The sequence below is a fragment of the Hippoglossus stenolepis genome, chromosome 2 (genome assembly GCF_022539355.2).
Source record: "Hippoglossus stenolepis isolate QCI-W04-F060 chromosome 2, HSTE1.2, whole genome shotgun sequence".
Classification (NCBI taxonomy): Eukaryota; Metazoa; Chordata; class Actinopteri; order Pleuronectiformes; family Pleuronectidae; genus Hippoglossus; species Hippoglossus stenolepis.
In genome coordinates this window covers 23,827,144-23,847,334 of record NC_061484.1, presented here as the reverse complement: position 1 = coordinate 23,847,334, position 20,191 = coordinate 23,827,144, and the positions used below count along the sequence as shown (strand labels likewise).

The following is a 20,191-nucleotide window of genomic DNA, read 5'->3' as shown; positions in this document are numbered from 1 at the left end:
GAAATGTCTTTTTAATTGGTTGTATGTGTGTTGACCACCGAGGTGTCAGCTGTGATTCTTTGTGTTCAGGTCTATCCAACGTGTAGTAAGTGGCTTGTTTGTGGAGGCAGGTTGAGGTAAAGAGCTTCGGTGCAGTGAAGGAATCCGAGGCCCAGTTTTATTTGGCCCTGGGCCTCAGGACCTGGTGGCCCAGTTCTATGCCAAATCTGGAGTAATCCCGCCTGTTTGCACTTGTGTACACAAATAGACCCTTTGCAGTGTTTGTGAAGGTTAAGCCTGAAAAAATATACAAACAAAACACCCCTGACATTCACTTTAACTTAAATAATGTAAGTATTTCTTATAGTAACAAAGGTCGATGAAAAGTGGTCTTTATTCTTCAGGAAAAACAAAACACCAACCACACAGCAGTGATATTACATAAAAAGAAGAAGAGTGAGATTCATTGCAAACTAAAGTAAATTCAAAGGATTGGATTGTCTAATAGCACTGGAATATTATTTAAATGCACAAGAGTTTTCCTGATTGTTTGCTGCATTAAAAACTGTGATTTCAGTTTAAAAAAATGAGCAGGACCTCGATGACAACTTAGATCAAATTGTGCCCAGTTATACAGTCACTCAATCCTGATGGTTACATATAAAAGTTTGACTCAGTTTTACAACAGTCCACTGGAAATTATTTTGAAGAAGTCAGAAAGTATCCAATTTGCCATAAAGTATAAAAAAAACCCCCCACAAGAAATAAATAAAACGCACCTGACTAAGTAATGAAATAAGTATCAATTACTCATCATATAACAGCATCTGGGAGGTCGACTGGCTTTACTCATGTTTGCTACGAAGAAGCTTGTGTCCCCATATGAAAGGACAATCACAGGCAACTGTTCAAAGAAATCCATGTTTCAGAAAATAGATAATGAATAATATTAAGAATTGCAATCTTAAGCCTTAACACTAAAAAAAAAATAACACACACACACATGTGATAGCTTACTGGGTGCTCCTGAATGTGCCACACAACTTTATCATTTAATGTACCTATGGAGTGCAAGTGATGCCTTCGTTCAGGCTCCACACAGCCAGACATGACCTGAAAAGTTTTCTTTGCGAGGCTGTAATGTGAGAATGCAAATGTCCGTGTCAGTTGCTCCAGACATTTTCCAGAAATGTTCCTGCGATACAGCAGTAAATGTCCGGAAAACTCTAATGGATGTAAAACTGGAGGAATACAAATATCTCAGTATGAAAAAGAGGAGCCATTCATGTAGAAGACACCGCAAAGATATAAACTTGGAAAGAAAATGAGATTCCACAGAAATGACCCCAAATGACTGACCTAATGTACGTTCATGATTAAACAGATATAAAAAGTCAAACTTCCTATCAAACTGGCTCCAGATATTAATTCCCTGAAATGTTGTACAGTGTAAACAGCAAAGAGGCATCTACTGGTAACAAACTGGGAATTACACGGCCAATTGTCTTATTACCTGCAAATTTTCACGATTTTTAAAAGGAATTCAAATGTTTTTATTACATTATTGTTTTAAAAATGATATTTCAAGCTTAAATGTGTAAAAAAAAAAAACCGTGCTGCTGAGAAAAACTTTCAAATTCTGTGTTTTTAGAAAAGTGCAGTAAGAACCTTGTAATCCCAAGTTTGTTGAGTAAAAGCAATTTAGCATCACTTCTGCTCTGACAGATTTATGTAAACGGAGGTTTCAAGAGATTTTCAGTCAGAATGTGTAAACTTCACAAGCACAACCCTGAAGCCCGATGAAGCTCTGTGGTGAGGAGACGACATCAGCGGGAAAAATACATCTCTTTCGTCAGCATTGACATGATGCACGGGATCTGTTTCTTTGCATTAAAACCTGGTGAATTGGAGACGGACTCAAACTCTACTGCCACCTTGTGGTTCACTCGTGTCATGATGTGCTGGAGCTCCAACTCCTTTCCGTACTTGCTGATCATTTCGCACAGCGACTGCATGAACCAGGAGCCGGTCGTGGTGTTCCTCCACGAGTAGTAGCCTGGAGAGAGATGAGAGATGGAAGATATCAATATTTTTAAAAAAGGAGACAATACATGTGCAAAAAGATTCGTGTGTGAGTGTGTGAGTGTTCACCTGGGGCTGTGGAGAAGGCGTAGAGGAAGTCAGCTTCCACGGGGATCTTGATCACACCATCGTCTACACTGTCTGTTTCAATCCCTCCATCCAGATCAGTGCCTCTGCAAGCCTACTCCACGTACACACCAACACAACAAGAACCGGTTACAGGTTACACACTTAAAGCCGGAGGGAAGCTGAGAGGAGACGAAAGCAGGAACAATTAAAATACCTGTATGAAGAAGAGTTTGGGTTTTCCCACCAGCGATTTGACGCGGTCGCCTCGGAAAAGCGACGTGAGGTACTTGAGCTCCACTGAGCCGTCGGTACCGAAGAACACGCCCTCGTCTCCGTGACTCAGCAGGACACACACGAGCGAGGCCGAGGAGCTGTGATCTTCCTTTGATACTGTCATCCAAAACATGCACAACATTCAATTTATTTTGAAAAAAGCTGACGTGAAAAAGGTAAATGATGTATGTAGAGCATATGTACTTACCAGCAAGTAAAACCTGCTTCAGCTGCTCGACTGTCTGGTCGTTGTAAACCTTCGCTTTATATCCCAACTTGGCAAAGGCTTTCATCGCGTTGGCTGCATCTACGTCTGTCCCATTCCGCTGATTCATGCCTGATGTAAAAAAAGACATTGTTCTGTTTACTTACAAATACAATGAAAACACATTTACAAAGAAAATGCTAATGTAGGCAGTTAAATACAAAGCAGATATTGATGTATTTTTCCATAATATTAAAGGCCATGCACACCTATTGTACAACAGTCAATTAAAAAAATATTTGGGCTAATTAGACTTTGCTGATCTCTCTGTGGGAGTCATCTTAGATTCACAGGTGGGATAAATGAAATCGGAACCACTGACTGCCCGTCAAATGATCGTAATGATCGGGTCCTGATGGCAAAAGCACGGTCATCATCGACTTTGGAACAGCCAGCAGGATCCACCTGAGGATCTAAGGCTGCGTGCAGGCAGATAAAGGGTCAACAATTCTGTGATGTTGCTTGGGGCCAGACCCCGACCTGCTTTAAAAGTGATCAGTAAAATCTTCAAATCAATTCTAAAACAGTCAGGGAGAGGAGCAAGGATGGGGGAGATGTGACGTTGCCTTTTAAGACGAGTGAGAAGCCGAGCTGCTGCGTTCTGAATTAATTGGAGGCAGGAGAGTGACTTTTGGATTACGCCCGAGAAGAGGGCGTTACAGTCGTCCAGTCTAAAGAAGACTAGTGCATGAATTACTTTATATAATAGATTCATTATCTATTTGTTAAATTGCTGCTGTCGGGCAGGGTATTTTGTCATTGCACAGACTCACAGGTCTAGTGTCTGTGTTTTGTGAAGTGAAAAGCAAACCCCACCTGCAGCTGGGTTCATTCTGATAAGTACATAACTTCTGGTGACAACACACATGACTTCGACCTGATCGGCCAGAAAAAGTGAAAACACCAACACAGGTGTAAATAACAGAATTAGTGATGGTTGAATTCCATTTGCTGCTTCACTGTCACGACATACTTGAGTCACTGTTATGTAATTAGTTAATAACACACTTATGCTAACAGTACATAATTTATGATGTATTAGTTAACACTAATAACATACTAATCCTCATTACATGATATACTATTACTTGACAATCCACAGACACAAGTAATTAATAATTAACTTTAATAACATGATATATTATTAGTCAAAACTCATAGCATACTGTCTACTTCCTGGATGTGACTTTTATTTAAAGCCCAACACTGCTGTATTATAAACAAACCATTGCTTCCAGGCCACTGTGTGTCGGGGGATTGAACATTTCTAATATGTCGTGTACAGTAGCTGTGATCACCTGCCCTGTCTGTGGGAGTGAGGCTGTGGAACAACTAACTAGCCTGTCACACGAATATTTTTAGCTGTTCAAATAAATTCTGTGTAGCTCTTGGAAAGACGACCAGGGGAATTCTGAGTATGCAAAACTCAATTAAGGCAATAACCTTTTCTGGGTGATCAGCTAGAAAGAATGAAAAGAACCTGACAGGCTGATATTTCCCCCGTTCATATGTTCTTCCTCTTAGAACATCAAACTGACTGTTGTTGAACAAGCAGTCATGTGTGTACAGTTTGTCCTGCTAAGCGAGTTTGTTAAACACAGCTCTGATGCTCTAAACACTGAGGACAGACTGAAGCTGTGTTTACTTGAACTGAAACCCAAGGTCTTCTCAGCCAGACGTTACAGCCTCTTTCAGTATGAGCAGACACGGCTCTTTGAGCTCAGGTCGCAGAATGTTCCTGTTTAGAGTAGACAAGGACTCAAGGTTTCACACTGTGTCCTGCTGCTCGGCACAAACACTCCCCTTCTACAGTCCCTCAGGAGGCAGAGGCAGACATGGTCTTTCTTCACAAAAAGATTATGAACATAACAATACATGTCACGGACTTCTACCTGTACACCGTCATCTTAAAGCAACGACATCAGACTTTGAAGAGGAACCAAATAAACCACAGATATGTGACTGCAAGTCATTTGTGAAACCTCAACTTCCTTATCTGATACTGTAAGTTCACAGCCTAAGTTATTGAAGTGTATTGTGTTGTAAAAAAAAAAAAAAGATGAAACACAAGAATTATGTTGCAACTGCCTGCTTGTTGTCATTCTCTACTACAGACTTTACTGCCACTGGTCTCAGTTGAACATTGGTCCCATTGAGATAGTGAGTGTAGCAGCTGGGCTTTCAGACCAAGATGTCAGGGGCCACAGGTTCAGTTCTGACACTTTGCTGTGTATCTTCCCTCACTCTCTCTCTCTCTCTCTCTCTCTCTCTCTCTCTCTCTCTCTCTCTCTCTCTCTCTCTCTCTCTCTCTCTCTCTCTCTCTCTCTCTCTCTCTCTCTCTCTCTCTCTCTCTCTCTCTCTCTCTCTCTCTCTCTCTCTCTCTCTCTCTCTCTCTCTCTCTCTCTCTCTCTCTCTCTCTCTCTCTCTCTCTCTCTCAAATTCTGTCCTATCAATAAAGGCCATGTTGCCCAAAAGATATCTGGAAAGAAAGCTGTAATGGAACTCACACAAGTCAAGACCATGTTTGTTGGGTCCTGGTAAATACAGTAGTGTTGGAGCAAATAGTTGCTGAAGGAGAGATAAACATTACAAATGATTACAGGTTCGTCTCCTCAACTACAGTGACCCACCCACTGCCCAGAGACTGAACCCTGGTGTTCAACCTAACCGAGAACTTGCTAATCAACAACCTGCACAGTTAAGAGCCAATGACACCACGGCTTTCTGACTTGGAAGTGCTCGCACCAAACTAATCCACCATATCTAGGAGACCGAGTGGGAGACGCTCATGTACACAAACTGGAAACTGGAGACGCTACAACAGAGGCAACACAGGAACGTCTAGTGACAGCGAACACCTCACTGCTACTCAAAGTTTAAACAGTGCACATTTGAGGCCCTTGACCCATTAGCTTAGGCTGACTTGTCACTTAAGACTAGCATTTCAAAATGGAACTTTCTAAAGCCTCAGTGTGTCTTATTCTGGATTGAAACAAACCCTGAACCCAAAATAAAGGGAGAATGAAAAAATCTAAGGGGAAATACAAGAAATTAACCTGAATTTTTATTGATGTTTAACATTTTCGATACTGACGATTTAGATCATAAAAATAACAATCATAACAATCATGAGAACCGAACCTTGTGTCTCACAATGGCTTATTTTGTCTGGAATTTAAAGGACCGTTGGGCCCTGGTGGACGTATGTGCTCTTCCTAGTGCCATTCATCTGAAAAGAAAACTAACCACAGCTCTGCCAGAGTCAGCACCAAACCTCAGTAATCACCTGTTCCCCTATCGAAGTTCTTGTTGTTGATGATGATGCACTGGCCGATGCTGGGGAAATCGAGGCTGTATCTGAAGCTGTGGGGTTGGGCCTTGGCGTCCACTTCCTCCGGAGCCGACGAAGACGCCTCTGACCTGAGGGACAACAAACCCACCAGTGGTTACACAATCAGTTTCAGACAACAAGTGTAGGACCCACATCTCCCATGAGACTTTCCTGTTTGCCTGCACTGCCTTTTATTAAATCAAATAATTACACAGACAAAATTGCAAAACAATGTCCAAGATAACCTGAATTCACCCTAGTGTGAAAAGCAATAATGTGTAACTAAGGTTTAGTGAATTCTGCGATAAAATGTGTTTAGTTTGTCCAGTTTGGGCTACTGTACAAAACATGGCGGCCTCCGTAGAGGCTCCAGATGTGAATGAAAGGGGCTCCTTCTAGGGTGAAGAAAACAACAATTCGTACAATTTAAAGGGGACATAGCATGCAAATTCCACTTTGTTAGTGCTTCTACAGGTTAATGTGGGTATCTGGCATGTCTACCAACCCAAAAACTCTGGGAAAAAACACTCGCGTTTTGTTATAGTTCCTCTAAGTCAGAAACGTCATGCTTGAGCGACTCGATTGCGCTTCCTGGGTATTGTGTCGTAACAATACACTGGAAGTCTCCTACATGGTCTTGGCCCCCGTCCCTCCCCCACACTCGTTACTTCGGGTTTACACGGAGGCTGCGAGGCGCAGCGCCGTTCCCAAGCGCGCAGCCGGGCTGTTCACACGGGACGAGCATTTCTCCGCTGGTCAGCCCGATTCACTCACATGTGGCATTTGTCTGGATCGTTGGGACTGGGAGGCTGCAGCAGCTGCTCGGGAGCGACCGCTCGCTCTCCCGTGCGTGAGCTGGAATTTGTGTCAGCGCCACACAGCCAACAGTGTGGAGGACTTCCAGTGTTCAGCGCTACTGTAACCCCGAACCCGACATTCAACGGGTACAACAACAAGCGGAGAAAGCAGAATCGCGGGCTGACCTTATATGTACAGTCTATGGGGCTGACCAGCGGAGAAATGCTCGTCCGATGTGAACAGCCAGGCGGCTGCGCGCTTGAAGCAGCGCTGCGCTGCCTCGCGCGGTCTTCCACACTGCCAGCTGTGTGGAAGACTTCCGCAGTGTTCAGCTCTACTGTATGCCGGGTTACAGTAGTTCCGCCGGGTTACAGTAGTTCCGCCGGGTTACAGTAGTTACCCGGAGTACACCGGACGCGGAAGTGCCGCTGCGAGGCAGCGCAGCGCCGTTCTCCAGCGCGCAGCCGCCTGGCTGTTCAGGGGCAGGAGCATTTCTCCGCTGGTCAGCCCCAAGCTGAACATATAAGGTCAGCCCGCGATTCTGCTTTCTCCGCTTGTTGTTGTACCCGTTGAATGTCGGGGTTCGGGGTAAATGATGGTCTTCATAGCCCCCCACCCCCTCTCTTTCTCTCTCTGTCTGTCTGCTTGTGTGCTTGTAGTGGATGGGCAGAGGGGACATTTAATTATGTGATTGGGAAAATTAAAACTCCAGGACAACAAGGGAATACAAAGTATGGGATGCATATTTGATAATTTATATCATATAAAATATGTAATTTATATCGTTTAAAATCATGGGGAGAGGGGGAGGAGCTGGCTCATTAGCATTTAAAGGAACAGGCAGTCAAAACAGGTCGCTCTGTGGAGGGCTGTTTTATACAGGGTAAAAGGGTGCTGTTTTATATGATCCTTGTGGTATTTTGACCAAAGTATGTTACAGACATTTCATTAAGACCCCAAGGAACCATATCAACTTGTGGTAAAATGGGCATGCTATGTCCCCTTTAAATGATTAATACACATCAGTAGGATTATGTCATATCCAATAGATCCATAGTCCTACACACTGGAGCTCTAACCGGTTTGCAGGCTCGCACACAGCAGCTGGAAGGAGGTGAAACGCGGTGACAATAACAAGATGAGCCGTAACATATGGTCTCATATTAGCTTCCTCTGCTAACAATAGACAAACAGCTAAGTGGCTAAACGAGCTCACCTCTGCCCGTCGCTTGTCTTCGCGTCCGTGGAGTCTTGTCCCGCTCGTCCTGCTCCATTCGCCGACATGTTTCCTCGCTATCGGAATCAGACACTGAGGTGAACTCCCGTGTTTGCGGTTTTCAAACAGTCTGTGTTCCTGGAGACGGAGGAGAAGGAGGAGGAGGCAGCTCCGCCCGGCGTGTAAACAAAAGATGATGGCGTCAAGAGCAGAGAACACGACGCGCTTGTTTATCACACCCACGCCTCCCCGTGCGAGAGGAGACTGACTCAGCACTAACTCCACCCCACTGGTAGGGTGTCTCAAACACTGAGTTCAGATATGTCTTTGTTTCTTCTTATAGTTCGTGTGTTCAGTTAGCTAACAATAGATGTTGTTCTAATTTTATTTTTATTTAATCTAACACAAGTGGGGGAAATCAAACTCAACTCGCAATACTGAAAACAAACCCCCAACGTGTTTCAGTTTTATTTTGACAAGAAATCCCCCAAAAGTCCCAGAGGAAATGGTCAGATGTCCCTGATGTTTACTGATATTCTAATGGGGAATATCCTTTTTTCTTTTTCACTCTCCCCTGAATAAACTCAAATGAATCCCACTCTAGTGTTTATGATGCATGGTCGTAAATCTCATGTGATAACATTACAAATCAGATGTTGTCCTACAAACTTTTCGTCTAACAAGAGTTGGAGAAACTATACCTGCCCCGTTACTTATATCAGTATATTCATAAATGTTCATGTTTCCTTATAAATATGCACAAAAAGGTGCATATCATTTGTTTTTATATTTTACTTTTAACTTGCTCTTTTGTCTTCTTCTTTTTGACCATCTGCTGCTGTAACAAGTGAATTACATTGTAGGACTTCAATGTGGTTAAACCATAGACAAAAAGGGTTAATCCCAGCTATACACTAGTTCAAAATATATAAACAGGTAACATCTGCTTTATGAATCCCATTAACTCACATGAGCTGTTTTGTGATACATTTAAATAAACAAAAACGACAGAACCAGAGATTTGCACTTCATCTCCAAACAGACTTTAATATTGTCAACCTCTAACACAATCCTGCTAAAAACTCAATTAATGGACAGAAAAAGGGTGAAATCAATGCCTTTCAATACATATGTATATATATTTTTTTACTTATGAACATATGTTTTGAACTACTGCACACGGTTTAGGAAAAAGTTTCTGAAACAAACTCACAAAGTCTTCATTAGCGGACACCAACAGCTGACTGTTTCTCAGTTAAATCAATTGGGGCATATTAAGTAGCTCCTGTACTGTACTAAAGTGCAATAACACCTTCAGTCTCTTTTGTGTGCGGGAAAAAATGACTGGAAACAATAGCAAGAATGAAAAAAAAAGGTAGAAACTTAAGAGTTAAAACATAGAATGTGATAACAGGGCTAAACAATTAAGACCAATGGTTAAAAATTAAGATTATATTGTATCAAAAGAAGACTGAAAAGAAACCATAATCTCTATAATTGAAGGGACATAATGTAGAATCAGGATATCTACTTCAATTTTGAGTAAAGCCAAAGTTAAAAATATAAATATATAAAGCTATCCTATGTGGAAAAGGATGATTTGTGGTAATGTGTTGCAAAGCTCAGAAAAAGAAACTGTATCCGGATCCGAGTAAATAAAAATGACAAAAGAAAACAAATTAAAAGTGCATCACTGCCCTTAGATTCTCTATCAACAAAACCAGTTAATATCACAGTTACTTTACTATTTCATATATACACATAAATATTTGCAACATCATGATTTGTGATCTTCATTTTGAGTGTTCCTCCTTTTTAAGTACACTTGAATATAAAATGAAATTCAGATTTTCATCCACCAGACAGTCCTTCCACTCCAGTGACAAACAGCAGCAGACACAAAAACAGAATTCAGAATTTGAAGTTTGAGTTTGTTTTTTTACCTTCACACTGTCCTCATATTTCATTTTGTGCCATTATGAGTGTATCAATGCACTGAGGCACTGTTATTGCTGTCTGTTCAACATCTTCACACACAAAACGCTAAAATATCAAGATTAAAGCTGTGATCGATAAGTTTGACGGAAAACCAGGAGGACCAAAGACGTTTGCCTCATATTTCACATCACTTCACGAATCATCAAGCACACGGCTCGGTGTTAGCGCTGAATTTAATCACCTAACATTCAAATTGTGAGCGTCGACATTTACTTTGAAGAGCAGAAATGAAACGGTTGATTCTGTTATTAGCAAGAAGCCGACTTGTTAACACGCTTGATCCTAAACATTAAGGATTAGAGGGTAAATCGAATACATTTTATGAGACAATACGATGAGGCTGGTGCATTTATGGAGATCGTTAACAGCTAGGCAAAAAAAACAAAACAATAAAAACAAACAAAAACAACAGGGCTGAAACTCCTCCCCCCCCCCAATTTCTTGCAAATATTAAATTTTTCATTGGTACCAATACAAATTAGCATGATTACACAACAATTATATTAATTTATATGGTATTTAAAACAACAAATAAAGAATAATTATTATTCAATGAATTACTCTTCAAAAAGGTAAAAAAAAAAACCTGCATATAGAATGAAATCTAAAGCCAATAAAGACTCAGAATAAAGGATTCTTAAAACAAACAAACCAGACTTTATCGGGCCAAATTACCGTGAGAGCAGGGGCATTATCGTCATGAGCGACTTTCACGTCTCTCAACCACTGTCATGTCTTTTACACTTATTACTCAGCGAGCGATGTGTACATGTCGTTTACCATCTAGAGCTGTAGCACCACAATTCCCCATATAGTCAAAGGCAAACCCTGTTACATTATTGTTGAAATATGACAAATCTACATCCTTTGGAAAACAAAATCACTCTTTGTCAGAACCACCGAAGCATTTCAATCCAGATGTGGTCGGAATCTGGTGTCGGGGAATATCCACTGTGTGAACTATTAAAGATGTCGGAGTGGGATTGAACTTTGACTCCCGGTGGTGCTGTGCTGGGGAATATGCAATAAATTCTACGTTAGGACAAACGTAAGGAATGCACAACAAACAGAAACACATTTAATAGATGTTAGGTAGTGGCTCACTCTGTCTAAGCAAACCTTATAAATAGTAATGCCGTCTGGATGAATGATGCCTGACATTAGTGCTTCTGAGGAAACACTGAACCCTTAGAGGCCCGTGGACTGAGAACAAGTAGCAGAAGAAGACAAAGATAAGGAGAGTGTTTGAGAGGCAGTGAGAAGGGTTTCTGAGCACTGACTGACCAGATGCAATGTTACTACAAAGCTCAATGTGCAGTGTGTCTACATTGAGGTGATCGGTTGAAGCTACAGACATTAAAGAAAGTTCGACGTCAGACTCGATTCCACACTTTCAGCCGATGTCAGGTAGGTCTCTTCTTACCACCTTCTCATTTGAACACCGCTGAGGGAAAACGGGCCAATTCTGCGGCGATTAGAAGATGTCGGGGCAAATGTCCCAACCGCCTTGCTCCTTCGCCTCCCAGTAACCCCCCTTGTAGATGTGCAAGGTCTCTCCGGATACAGGGTCATCGATCTTCTCAAACCACAGTGCTTGGTGGTTGTCTTGATGGGCACCTGAAGGAAGAGAAATGTCTTTTAACAAGATGGAAGGCAGCCACTGAGCCAAGGCAACATATCACAGCCTAAAAGAAGCCGATATGCTCTCAGATGGTTCAATAACAAATAGCGATGAACAAGTCTTCAGATGCACCTTATTTAAAGCAAACACAGGAGGCAAAACTGGTTTGCACTAGAGCCCAACAGATATACAAGTCGGCCGATAGTATCTGCATGAGCATTTGTTTGCCAATATGGAAACTTTTATTTTACTGAACAGGCCGCAAAAGATCCATATCAGCTGGGCTCTAGTTTGCACTTGGCATCATGCGGAGAGAGCGGGGCTCACAACTATTGCACTAACCTCCCGGGACCAGGGTATTGTGATCAGTGTCTAATAGGTTACTACTCTAAATTACAGTATTACAAAGCTTGGTTTATTCTACATAGTCTACCATTAGTGACATCTAGTCTCCATTGATAGACGCTTACAAAACAAAAAGGAACAAAAGAGGGACAACGGGGATCGGGACTAATGTTACTTGCTTTTGACTGGAGCTCCATTAGCACCGTCCTTGCCTTCCACTAAGAGAGAGTCAGTTGCAAAGGGTGTAAGGAGGAAATGAGGGAGGATGAACGATCTATTGATAAATAAAAATCTGGATTCTACTAAATCACTAGAAAGTCTAAGATAGCTGCACTGTATGTAATATCACGACCAGAATACTTGCTTAAAAAGGGGAGGAGTGATGGTCCATGAGGGGCTGAAAAAAGAACGAAGGATGAAGGAATGAATGTTTGGAAGTTACGGAAATAAAAAGAGTGGCTACGATCGGCAAATGAGCAATGACACAAAGTTAAACAGCCAGTGAAAATGTAAGGGGCTACTTGCATGCAACAGGTGTAAGAGGGGGAGAGTCCTCTGTGTCAGCTGAGCAACACCAGCACAAAAAGAAAATGTAAATTCCACAACTCAACAGAATTAAATCCACACCAATTTGTTGTTCGTGTACATTTTGAAAGTGCTGTTCGTGGCATCTTAAGCACAGAAGACATGTTTGTGATGAGTCGACTGATCTGTAACAGTTATTTGGACCATAACAAAGCAAGTTTTTGATCTTCACCTCATGCAACAACGACATTTGTACCGTTTCTCTCAAATAAAAGGCCCCACTTCACATTAATTGTGCCACAAAGTGTAACTTCACTTCTCCTGTTCAAGTTTTTTGTAACTTCTGTTTATACTGACCAGCCCTTCGCCCATTTGTACCGTCATACAATACCTTTTAATCTGCATCAATGAGGTTGTGTTTTTTTCTGCATTTGTTTGTTAATAAGTAGGATTATGCAACAAAAAAAAAAACTACTCTACAGATGAAATTTCATGGAGAGGTGGAGCTTGACCCAAGATGGAGCCTGTAGTGGAAAATTCAACTGACCAGTGTCTAAGGTATTGGAAATCCCCCTGACCAGGTGTCTCACAGCTGTGATACTGTCTACCTGACAGGATGGAACCCTTATTGGGCGGTGTCTCACTGCTATGACCTTGATCAACAGGGTGCATGCCCTTATTTGGTGATGTTTTTCTTCCAACTGCTACAGCGGACGGACAGGCACAGATGATGATCTCATGTCTTTTTTTCATATTATGTTCTATGTAACGCCTCTTTGTATAAGTTCTGGCTTTTGTGAACTTGCGTCCAGTTCCATTTTGAGCACCCGTGCTTGTTGTGTAACCTCTGCAGAGCTTACTATTATAAAGACTCAAAGGCAACTCCAGTCTGAGAATTTCATTATTTCAAATCTCAAGATGAATTTCCATCACAGAGCCCATTAAATTTGATTTCACTTTCTGTAACAGTGTCAGATGGGGCGTTTTTAACATTTTCGTTGATTTCTCTGAGAATAAGTTGTGGATCTTGATTCAAGAAACAACAACAACATCTATGAGTGTGTGCAGATCCTGATAAAGATCCAGATCTAGTGAATCTAAATGTGGTTTCATATGGGGACTGGCAGATGTATGCACTAGTGCTATTCAAGATGTCATAAAACTAATAGACAGTTTTATCTAATCTGACTTAGATAAGAAGTAATGTAGAAACCAATGTAACTGCAAACGCTGTTCAGTGCTGCCCTTGGATGTTTGAAGGAAGTATAAATTTAATGATATAAAATGGCCGATGACCTCTGTCGATATGTAACATAACTCAGTCCACCATGAAGAAGAACAGTTAAATATTCCTGACTGTGTTGCTGCTCCAAATAGCGACTTGCTTCTTGTTTGAGTAGCTATCGCGTCTTTAGAACAGAGAATCAGGTGTCTGTGGATATACTGAGGTCATTTCTTTCTCACAGTGTTGTTAAAATGCCACTAGGAGCACTGTTAAAATGTACATGTTATGTTTAACCGTGGTGATACTTGCTTTCATCAGAAACCTCACTTGCTTCTGTGCCAGTCTCCTGTGCATCAGCTAAATGAAACAAACGAATGAAGGGACAGTAACATGTGAATGAGAAGTTACAGACATGGCGAAGATATTAACCATAGCACCTTCTTACATCACACAGACACACAAACAGGTGCGTGTGTGTTTAAGATTCTAGAATAAACGTGAAGTGTAGAGCTAGGGTGGGGAAAGACTAAGCCAAGAGTACTTGCTTTTCAAGGGTGAGTCATTGATTGAATCCTCATTGACAGCTTAGGGTTGAGACAGAGACAAGCAGACAAAATATACCGAGACAGACAAAGTGGACAAAAGATGAATGGACAGAACAACATTGGACAACACCAAACAAACCCAAGCGGCCATCTTTCTTTTCCTACCTTCCTCAGGTGAGCAGACGGCTTTAACAGCTTCCCTCTCCCGTTCTCTACGGACCGTGCGCTGCTTTTCTTCTAGCCTCTGTTTCTCCGCGTTAGCCTCGTCCCAGCGGCCGTCCTCCATTAAGCGCTGGTCAGGGCGTCGTCGACTGTCTGTTGGCGCCACTCCCTCCTCAAGTTCATTGAGAGTCAAGGCCAGTGTGGAGAAGAAGTACATGCTCTCCGCTCCCTCTCTGGAAAGTCAAAACAATAAAACGATCAGATGCACAAAGCCAACCTACAGCTCCATTTGGTTAAAAGCACAACTAAAACCAGAAACTTACGGTAAAGGGTTCTTTTTCCAGATTTCTTTGGCTTTGAGGGTCTGATACACAGTCCTCTGTTTGCCCTCTGTGCCGTTCTCCCCTTTACTGCTCTGCATTACCCGGGAAAACTCCATCTTCTCGTCCCATGTTCCTGAGAGCACGTAGTGGGCCTTTCCATCCTTATCCGTTACTACTCCGGTTACCTGAGAGAAAAACACAGCCGTCAGTTATAAATGTAATATTAAAAAAATTTGACAGAGAGCAGCGCATGACGTGCTTACTATCAGGGTAGCTCAATAGTTTCTGAGCAAAAACGTAGTAATATCTAACTTTTCGTATTTCTATTTTCTTCTAAACTCTGGTTTTACATACAGGAAGTTCTATACCGTAAAAGAAAAAAGACAAAACACATGTGAAAACCCACCTTTCTTGGTACATCTCTGGAGAAGTAACTGTAGGGAGCAAACTTGAGGTGGCAGCGATCTCCTGTCTTGTGGTTCACGACATCTATCTCCCCTGACTGGAGGCACAGAGCGGAAAGGGACAAAATGTTTTGCTGTCTGACGACTTAAGTAAAACATTGTGGTGCATGAAGGCATCTATATCATTTAGTTGTTTTTAAATAATTTTTGAATTACCTGATCGATCCACAGTTTCCCCACAATAATGTTGTGGACTGTTGTAGTTACTTTTTTCCAAGAGTAGTGATTGTTGCTCTTATCAAACAAACACTGGATAGAACCTGGGAACAGAGATGGAACAACGTTACATCAGAAGGTGTTTTTCCGGTATAACTACAAACTGAAGGTATGAGCTTTTAAATGAGACTTCACAGACATATGAAAATTATTTTAAGATGTACACAGTGACACTGACTAATAAACAGTTGATCACATTAACTCACCCAGGGGCATGATCGAGAGATATTTTCCTCTAAACTTGCTGGCCAGACTTATTTCCTGTCTGAGTGTCCAGCCCTTTTCAGAGAGGGCATGATGAGCTGCAGCAGGTGGGTGGTGACTCACCTGAGAAGAGGCGAAGAGTGAAGTGAGACAAGACGTAACAAAGTCAGTCAAAGGCTTGAACCTAGTCACGAAAACAAACATGCCTGTTTAAACACTACAACCATGTTTATTTTTCAGAGGCGGATTATGGTTAAACATGAATGTGGTCTTGTTCACGGAACTATTCAAGACTTTAAATCTCAATTGAAACAGTTAGAAACGGCAGAGATAGCTTGTTAACTCTAACTGTGTTTCTTGGTTAGTAGTATTATTTCATCATACCTGTTCACATAGGGAGCGGTAGCCGCACTCTCTGAGTCGATCGAGCTCAAAAGTTTCTCCCAGCAGTGGATTGAAGGGTTTCCCTGTGCGGTGGACAGTCGTGGAGTAGGAGGAGACTGTGAAAGCGGCGACGTAGCACATCTGCTCTAGAGAACTCTGACATTTAGCACCCTTGTCCAGCAGCTCGTAGTACTCCAGGTCTTCGGACAGACGTTGCAGCATGGAGAGGGGCTCGTTGAAATTTACCTGGCAGGTGCAGGACCACACAGAGTTTGGTTACTTCTGCTATTACTCAAAGAAAAGACTTGTCTGTAAAAAAGTGTACATGTTTCTTACAGGCATTGGTATCTTTGAGAGCTCCTTTCCAATGCAATTCTTCATGATGCTCCACAGATTGAGGTAATAGTTGGGCTTGTCAGGAATATGAGTCCGTCTTTGTCGAACTGGTTCTAGCTCCAGAGTCTGGGGAGACTCCGGATTAGATGCCATAGACAGTTCATCAAACTGAAGGAAGAAAAGGAAAACATTGTTGAGGGCAAGGTAACTTTGACATGATGACAAGCAGAGAAGTGAAAACAAATCCAAACTTGCTTGTAAAATCAAACTTAACGCACATTTACAGACTGATCGTCAATCCCGGTCTCACTGCTGAACCCACTAAGATTACTGTTAGATCTCCTGTGGAACAGAGAAACAAGACAACAGATATTTTAAAAACTAAAAAGAAATATAACATACAGAGAAGTTTTTAGATAAACAAAATCACTGAGATTTGAAAAATTAAAGAAAGTAAATAACCTGTGATACTTGGGGTCGGCAGGGACAGTAATAAACTCTGCAGGATCTTCCATAGCATCAAAGAACTCATTGTCGTCATCCTCGTCACTGGCATCTCCCTTTCCTGAAACACCGCCTGAAGTGAAGACAGACGGTGACAGAATGAATAACTTTAAGGCCAAATTGGTCTTGGAATGGCAGAGGTGCATGTCATTGTCCAAATACAAAAGTTCAGCTGGGGTAGAGCACCCTACCTTTGTTACCTAAGGCGGGATTGCTGAATGAAGAGGGGAGAACCGTAGCTCCTCTGAAAGCTCGTTCCAAATGGTTGTGCTGTTTGGCCAGTTGCTCCAGAGTCTCCTCCAGCCGTATCCTCTGGTCTCTTTCGGTCGTCAAGGCCTTTTGCCAGCGCTTGCTGTGGTTCTGGGCCAGAGAGAGGAAGTCTCGACACGCCTTGGGGAGCATGCAAACACAACAGTAACATGTTAGGGAAAGAGCCAACAACAGTGTAGTGTGTTCCTACATGATTCACGCTGGGGCAACATACATTAATCATGGCATTAGAGGTGATTCGGAACAGTGTGGCCCTCTCTGTGACTTGTCTGATCTTTTCCCCCATGTCGCCTCCAACACGAATCCCCTCCAGTTCTGACAAAGACCTGTGTGTTTAGAAGAGAGGAATAAATGAAGGGACATGCACATAAAATATTTAAATTACTGTCACTCCTCTTTCTGTTGAATAATCCTTTCTAAAGTGGTCAAACTGCTAAGATAACGGATACCTTTGAAGGGCAGACCCATGCTTGACAATGAGATCGTTGCAGGTGGTGAGGTCCTCCACCTTGCTGCCCATTGTTCGCAGTGTGGACTGGATTTCTGAGTTACGGCAGCCGCCACCCTGTCCTGCGCTGGGTGGAGCTGTGGGACAATCGTCCCCGGAGTCGTCTGAGGAAGAGGAAGATAAAATGACGAATTTTGCACACAGAGAAATCACACACTGTGCCCGATATAGATGCTGCTTCATAAGCTGAACAGGGTTTTCATATTATGTCTCCCATCAACGTTTCTGCTCTCTCACCAGATTCGGCCTGCATACGGACGGCCTTTGCTTTGGCCAGCTCCAGCGCCGTGATCCATCGCTGCCGCTCCACCTCAGAGCTGGCCTTCAGGTGGTAGGTTTGCGCTCCGCCGTTGGAAATGACAAAATTGCACGAGTCCTCCACAGTAATATTGGCTGTGGCCAAGTTAATGGTGCCTCTGCATGTGTGGCCCATCTCTGCCTGGGTCCTGAAGACACACGAGTGATGAATGAATGAAGGACAGTAAAACACAGAGATCTAAATAACTGGTTTGTGAAATCAGCAATATTATCAAACCATTTCATTTTCTTAAGGCTTCTGAAAATGTGATTAATTTAGGGGAGTCTAGTGCTGTTTAAATAGAGTTTATAGTTGCGAATTGCAAGTTATAGCTGTGAAAATTCACCAACGCCATCTCACAAGTAGGCTGATACAACTTACCTATAATACGACAGCAGTCCATTGCTCAAAACAAACCAGCGTCTCTGATAACCTTTTATGTAGTTAGTCCATTTGAAGAGCCAACCCTTGTACGTGTCTCCAGGGGTTGGAGTCGGGGGCTTCGGCTCTGACATCACAGCAGCCGGTGGTTTCACTTGGTGAGTTTACAGCCTGAAGGAGAAAAAAACAAAACAAACGACCCATAAGATCACATTCAGATTTGATCGTTAAACATACTGCTCCGTCTCATACATGGAATGTGTGAACAAACCGGTCTGATGACACATGCATCTATAAGGAAATTGGCTCATTACTAACGAAAGCTATTTGACTTGACTGACAAGGTCATTAATGTCATCTTATCATAGCATGAATCAATCATTAGCAAAACAAGGAATAATGTCGTGTCAGCTGGTAGATTTTTGAAGAAAATAGCAAATGTCAGCAAACTTTAATTCGTATTAAAAGCTAACCACGTACTGTTTGCAGCAATCAGAAGAATTTATAGTACAAATGTTAGACTGAAGCTTGACAACTGTTGTTTACTTAACGTCACAGCTCTGGAGGTTACGTAAAACAACATGAATAACTATAAAGGTTATGAGATTAGCATTAAGCCATGTTCATAATGTCTCTATCGTGGTTCTCATCTCGGATTTAAGTTCCAGTCTTCAAATAAAACCAAAACAAACGATGAAGAGCACGAATGACTCTGAGCTGTTTTAGCTAGCGTTTCAAATGCGTCTTACCGAAAACCCCTCAAAACAGAGACCACTCAGGAACGAGACCAGTGAACTGATGCCACTGGTTTCATGTCCGCGTCGCAGCCTGGATATCACGAGGAGGAACAAGAAGACATTTCCAACCTTAGAGAGCTGCTAACGCCGTCCGTGGCTAAGCTCGCTGCTGTGCTAGCTAAACAACAGGAAGCTGTCAAACGAGATGACACGTCGAGGACGAAGCGAAACAAACGGTTTTTTTTAACTGCGCGACTTTCTCTTCGTCTGTTGGGTTTTTGCACCGAGATTAAAATAAACGTCACATGCGTTCGTGTTACTCCCGGAAACTCACCTTTTCCGTGCGAGACTTCAGCTGAGCATGTCGCGTCGGAGGAAGCGGCCCTTAGCTCGCTAGCTTTTAGCTTGGGTGCTAGCTACTTTGGCTGTGCAACGGAATAGCGGTCGACCCGCCCCCTTAGCCGTCAACTTTAGTTCCGCTGAAACGGAATAAAATTAATATTACGCAGCTCGCAGCTAATAATAACAATAATGAATACAATTATTATCATTGTTATCATATCACTTAATATAAGTCATTCTCATAGTATCAGCTTTATTGGTTATTCTAATAATCTGTGAGAATATCTTTGATTGCATTAAAGAAAAATCAAGTGCATTGCATACTGGGTGCGTGCAGATGATCTAATTAACTAAATTTCAGATGAATTTAATGCTTATTTTTTATAATAATATCACGTAAAATAAAAGGGAAACTTTGAAAGTAGTTTGAACAGTGTGGCATCAAAGGCATCAAAGACTCACTGAAGTTCAACAAAGTCACTACAAAAGAAAATAACACGAGCCAATTAAGAAAACAACTTCAGAAAGTTAAGTTGTTTTCTTAATTAGCTCGTGTTATTTTCTATTTGCATGTGTAATCATGAGCCATCTTGAGTTATAACAAGGCTGCTCTGTTGGATAAAAAAAACCCCCACCCTACTTTTATGAAGTGAAACTGTAAACATTTGTAGCATGAAGGTTTTTATTATTGGGTTGTTTTGTCAGTTAAAAGCCTGTGGATTACAATATTGAACCTGATTCAGAAAACATGATTACTTCCTGTGAAAGATTGCCTCACATAGTGTTTATT

The 20,191-nt window shown here is 42.0% G+C and overlaps 2 protein-coding genes across 8 annotated transcripts; both read right to left on the bottom strand.

The window, feature by feature from the left end:
* Positions 1-355: 355 nt before the first annotated feature.
* casp3a (caspase 3, apoptosis-related cysteine peptidase a) lies at positions 356-8,231 on the bottom strand. Its single transcript, XM_035183811.2, has 6 exons — positions 8,014-8,231; positions 5,955-6,088; positions 2,612-2,740; positions 2,345-2,520; positions 2,131-2,242; positions 356-2,035 (listed from the first exon to the last, which is right to left on the bottom strand). The coding sequence occupies exons 1-6, from the start codon at positions 8,079-8,081 to the stop codon at positions 1,806-1,808; spliced, it is 849 nt and encodes a 282-aa protein (XP_035039702.1). The 5' UTR covers positions 8,082-8,231; the 3' UTR covers positions 356-1,805.
* An 802-nt stretch (positions 8,232-9,033) lies between these two features.
* LOC118119607 (oxysterol-binding protein 1) lies at positions 9,034-19,348 on the bottom strand. 7 transcript variants are annotated; one of them, XM_047342194.1, is made up of 20 exons: positions 19,072-19,348; positions 18,323-18,493; positions 17,881-18,089; positions 17,585-17,747; positions 17,350-17,461; positions 17,066-17,255; positions 16,824-16,938; positions 16,640-16,703; positions 16,362-16,529; positions 16,026-16,271; positions 15,644-15,764; positions 15,378-15,481; positions 15,164-15,259; positions 14,758-14,942; positions 14,438-14,667; positions 14,273-14,311; positions 14,037-14,084; positions 12,503-12,541; positions 12,342-12,374; positions 9,034-11,628 (listed from the first exon to the last, which is right to left on the bottom strand). In XM_047342194.1, exons 2-20 carry the CDS (start codon positions 18,454-18,456, stop codon positions 11,486-11,488), a joined length of 2,439 nt encoding a protein of 812 aa, XP_047198150.1. In that variant the 5' UTR covers positions 18,457-18,493; positions 19,072-19,348; the 3' UTR covers positions 9,034-11,485. The 7 variants fall into 7 exon arrangements, with proteins under 7 accessions (XP_047198150.1, XP_047198149.1, XP_047198153.1 ...); XM_047342193.1 differs by having other exon boundaries at positions 17,057-17,255; positions 19,072-19,347; XM_047342197.1 differs by lacking the exons at positions 12,342-12,374; positions 12,503-12,541 and having other exon boundaries at positions 17,057-17,255; positions 19,072-19,344.
* Between the last annotated feature and the right edge of the window lie 843 nt (positions 19,349-20,191).

Bases quoted from the DNA above. Each gene is read 5' to 3' on its own strand.
- casp3a (XM_035183811.2), bottom strand. From the start codon at position 8,081: ATGTCGGCGAATGGAGCAGGACGAGCGGGACAAGACTCCACGGACGCG. The intron at 6,089-8,013 runs GTGAGCTCGTTT...GTTGTCCCTCAG, and splicing joins AAGACAAGCGACGGGCAGAG to GTCAGAGGCGTCTTCGTCGG. The intron at 2,741-5,954 runs GTGATTACTGAG...TTTTTACATCAG, and splicing joins GAACTTCGATAGGGGAACAG to GCATGAATCAGCGGAATGGG.
- LOC118119607 (XM_047342193.1), bottom strand. From the start codon at position 18,456: ATGTCAGAGCCGAAGCCCCCGACTCCAACCCCTGGAGACACGTACAAG. The intron at 16,272-16,361 runs GTAAGAAACATG...TGCACCTGCCAG, and splicing joins TCTCAAAGATACCAATGCCT to GTAAATTTCAACGAGCCCCT. The intron at 12,542-14,036 runs GCAAGTATCACC...GGTGTTGCTCAG, and splicing joins AAGTGAGGTTTCTGATGAAA to CTGACACAGAGGACTCTCCC.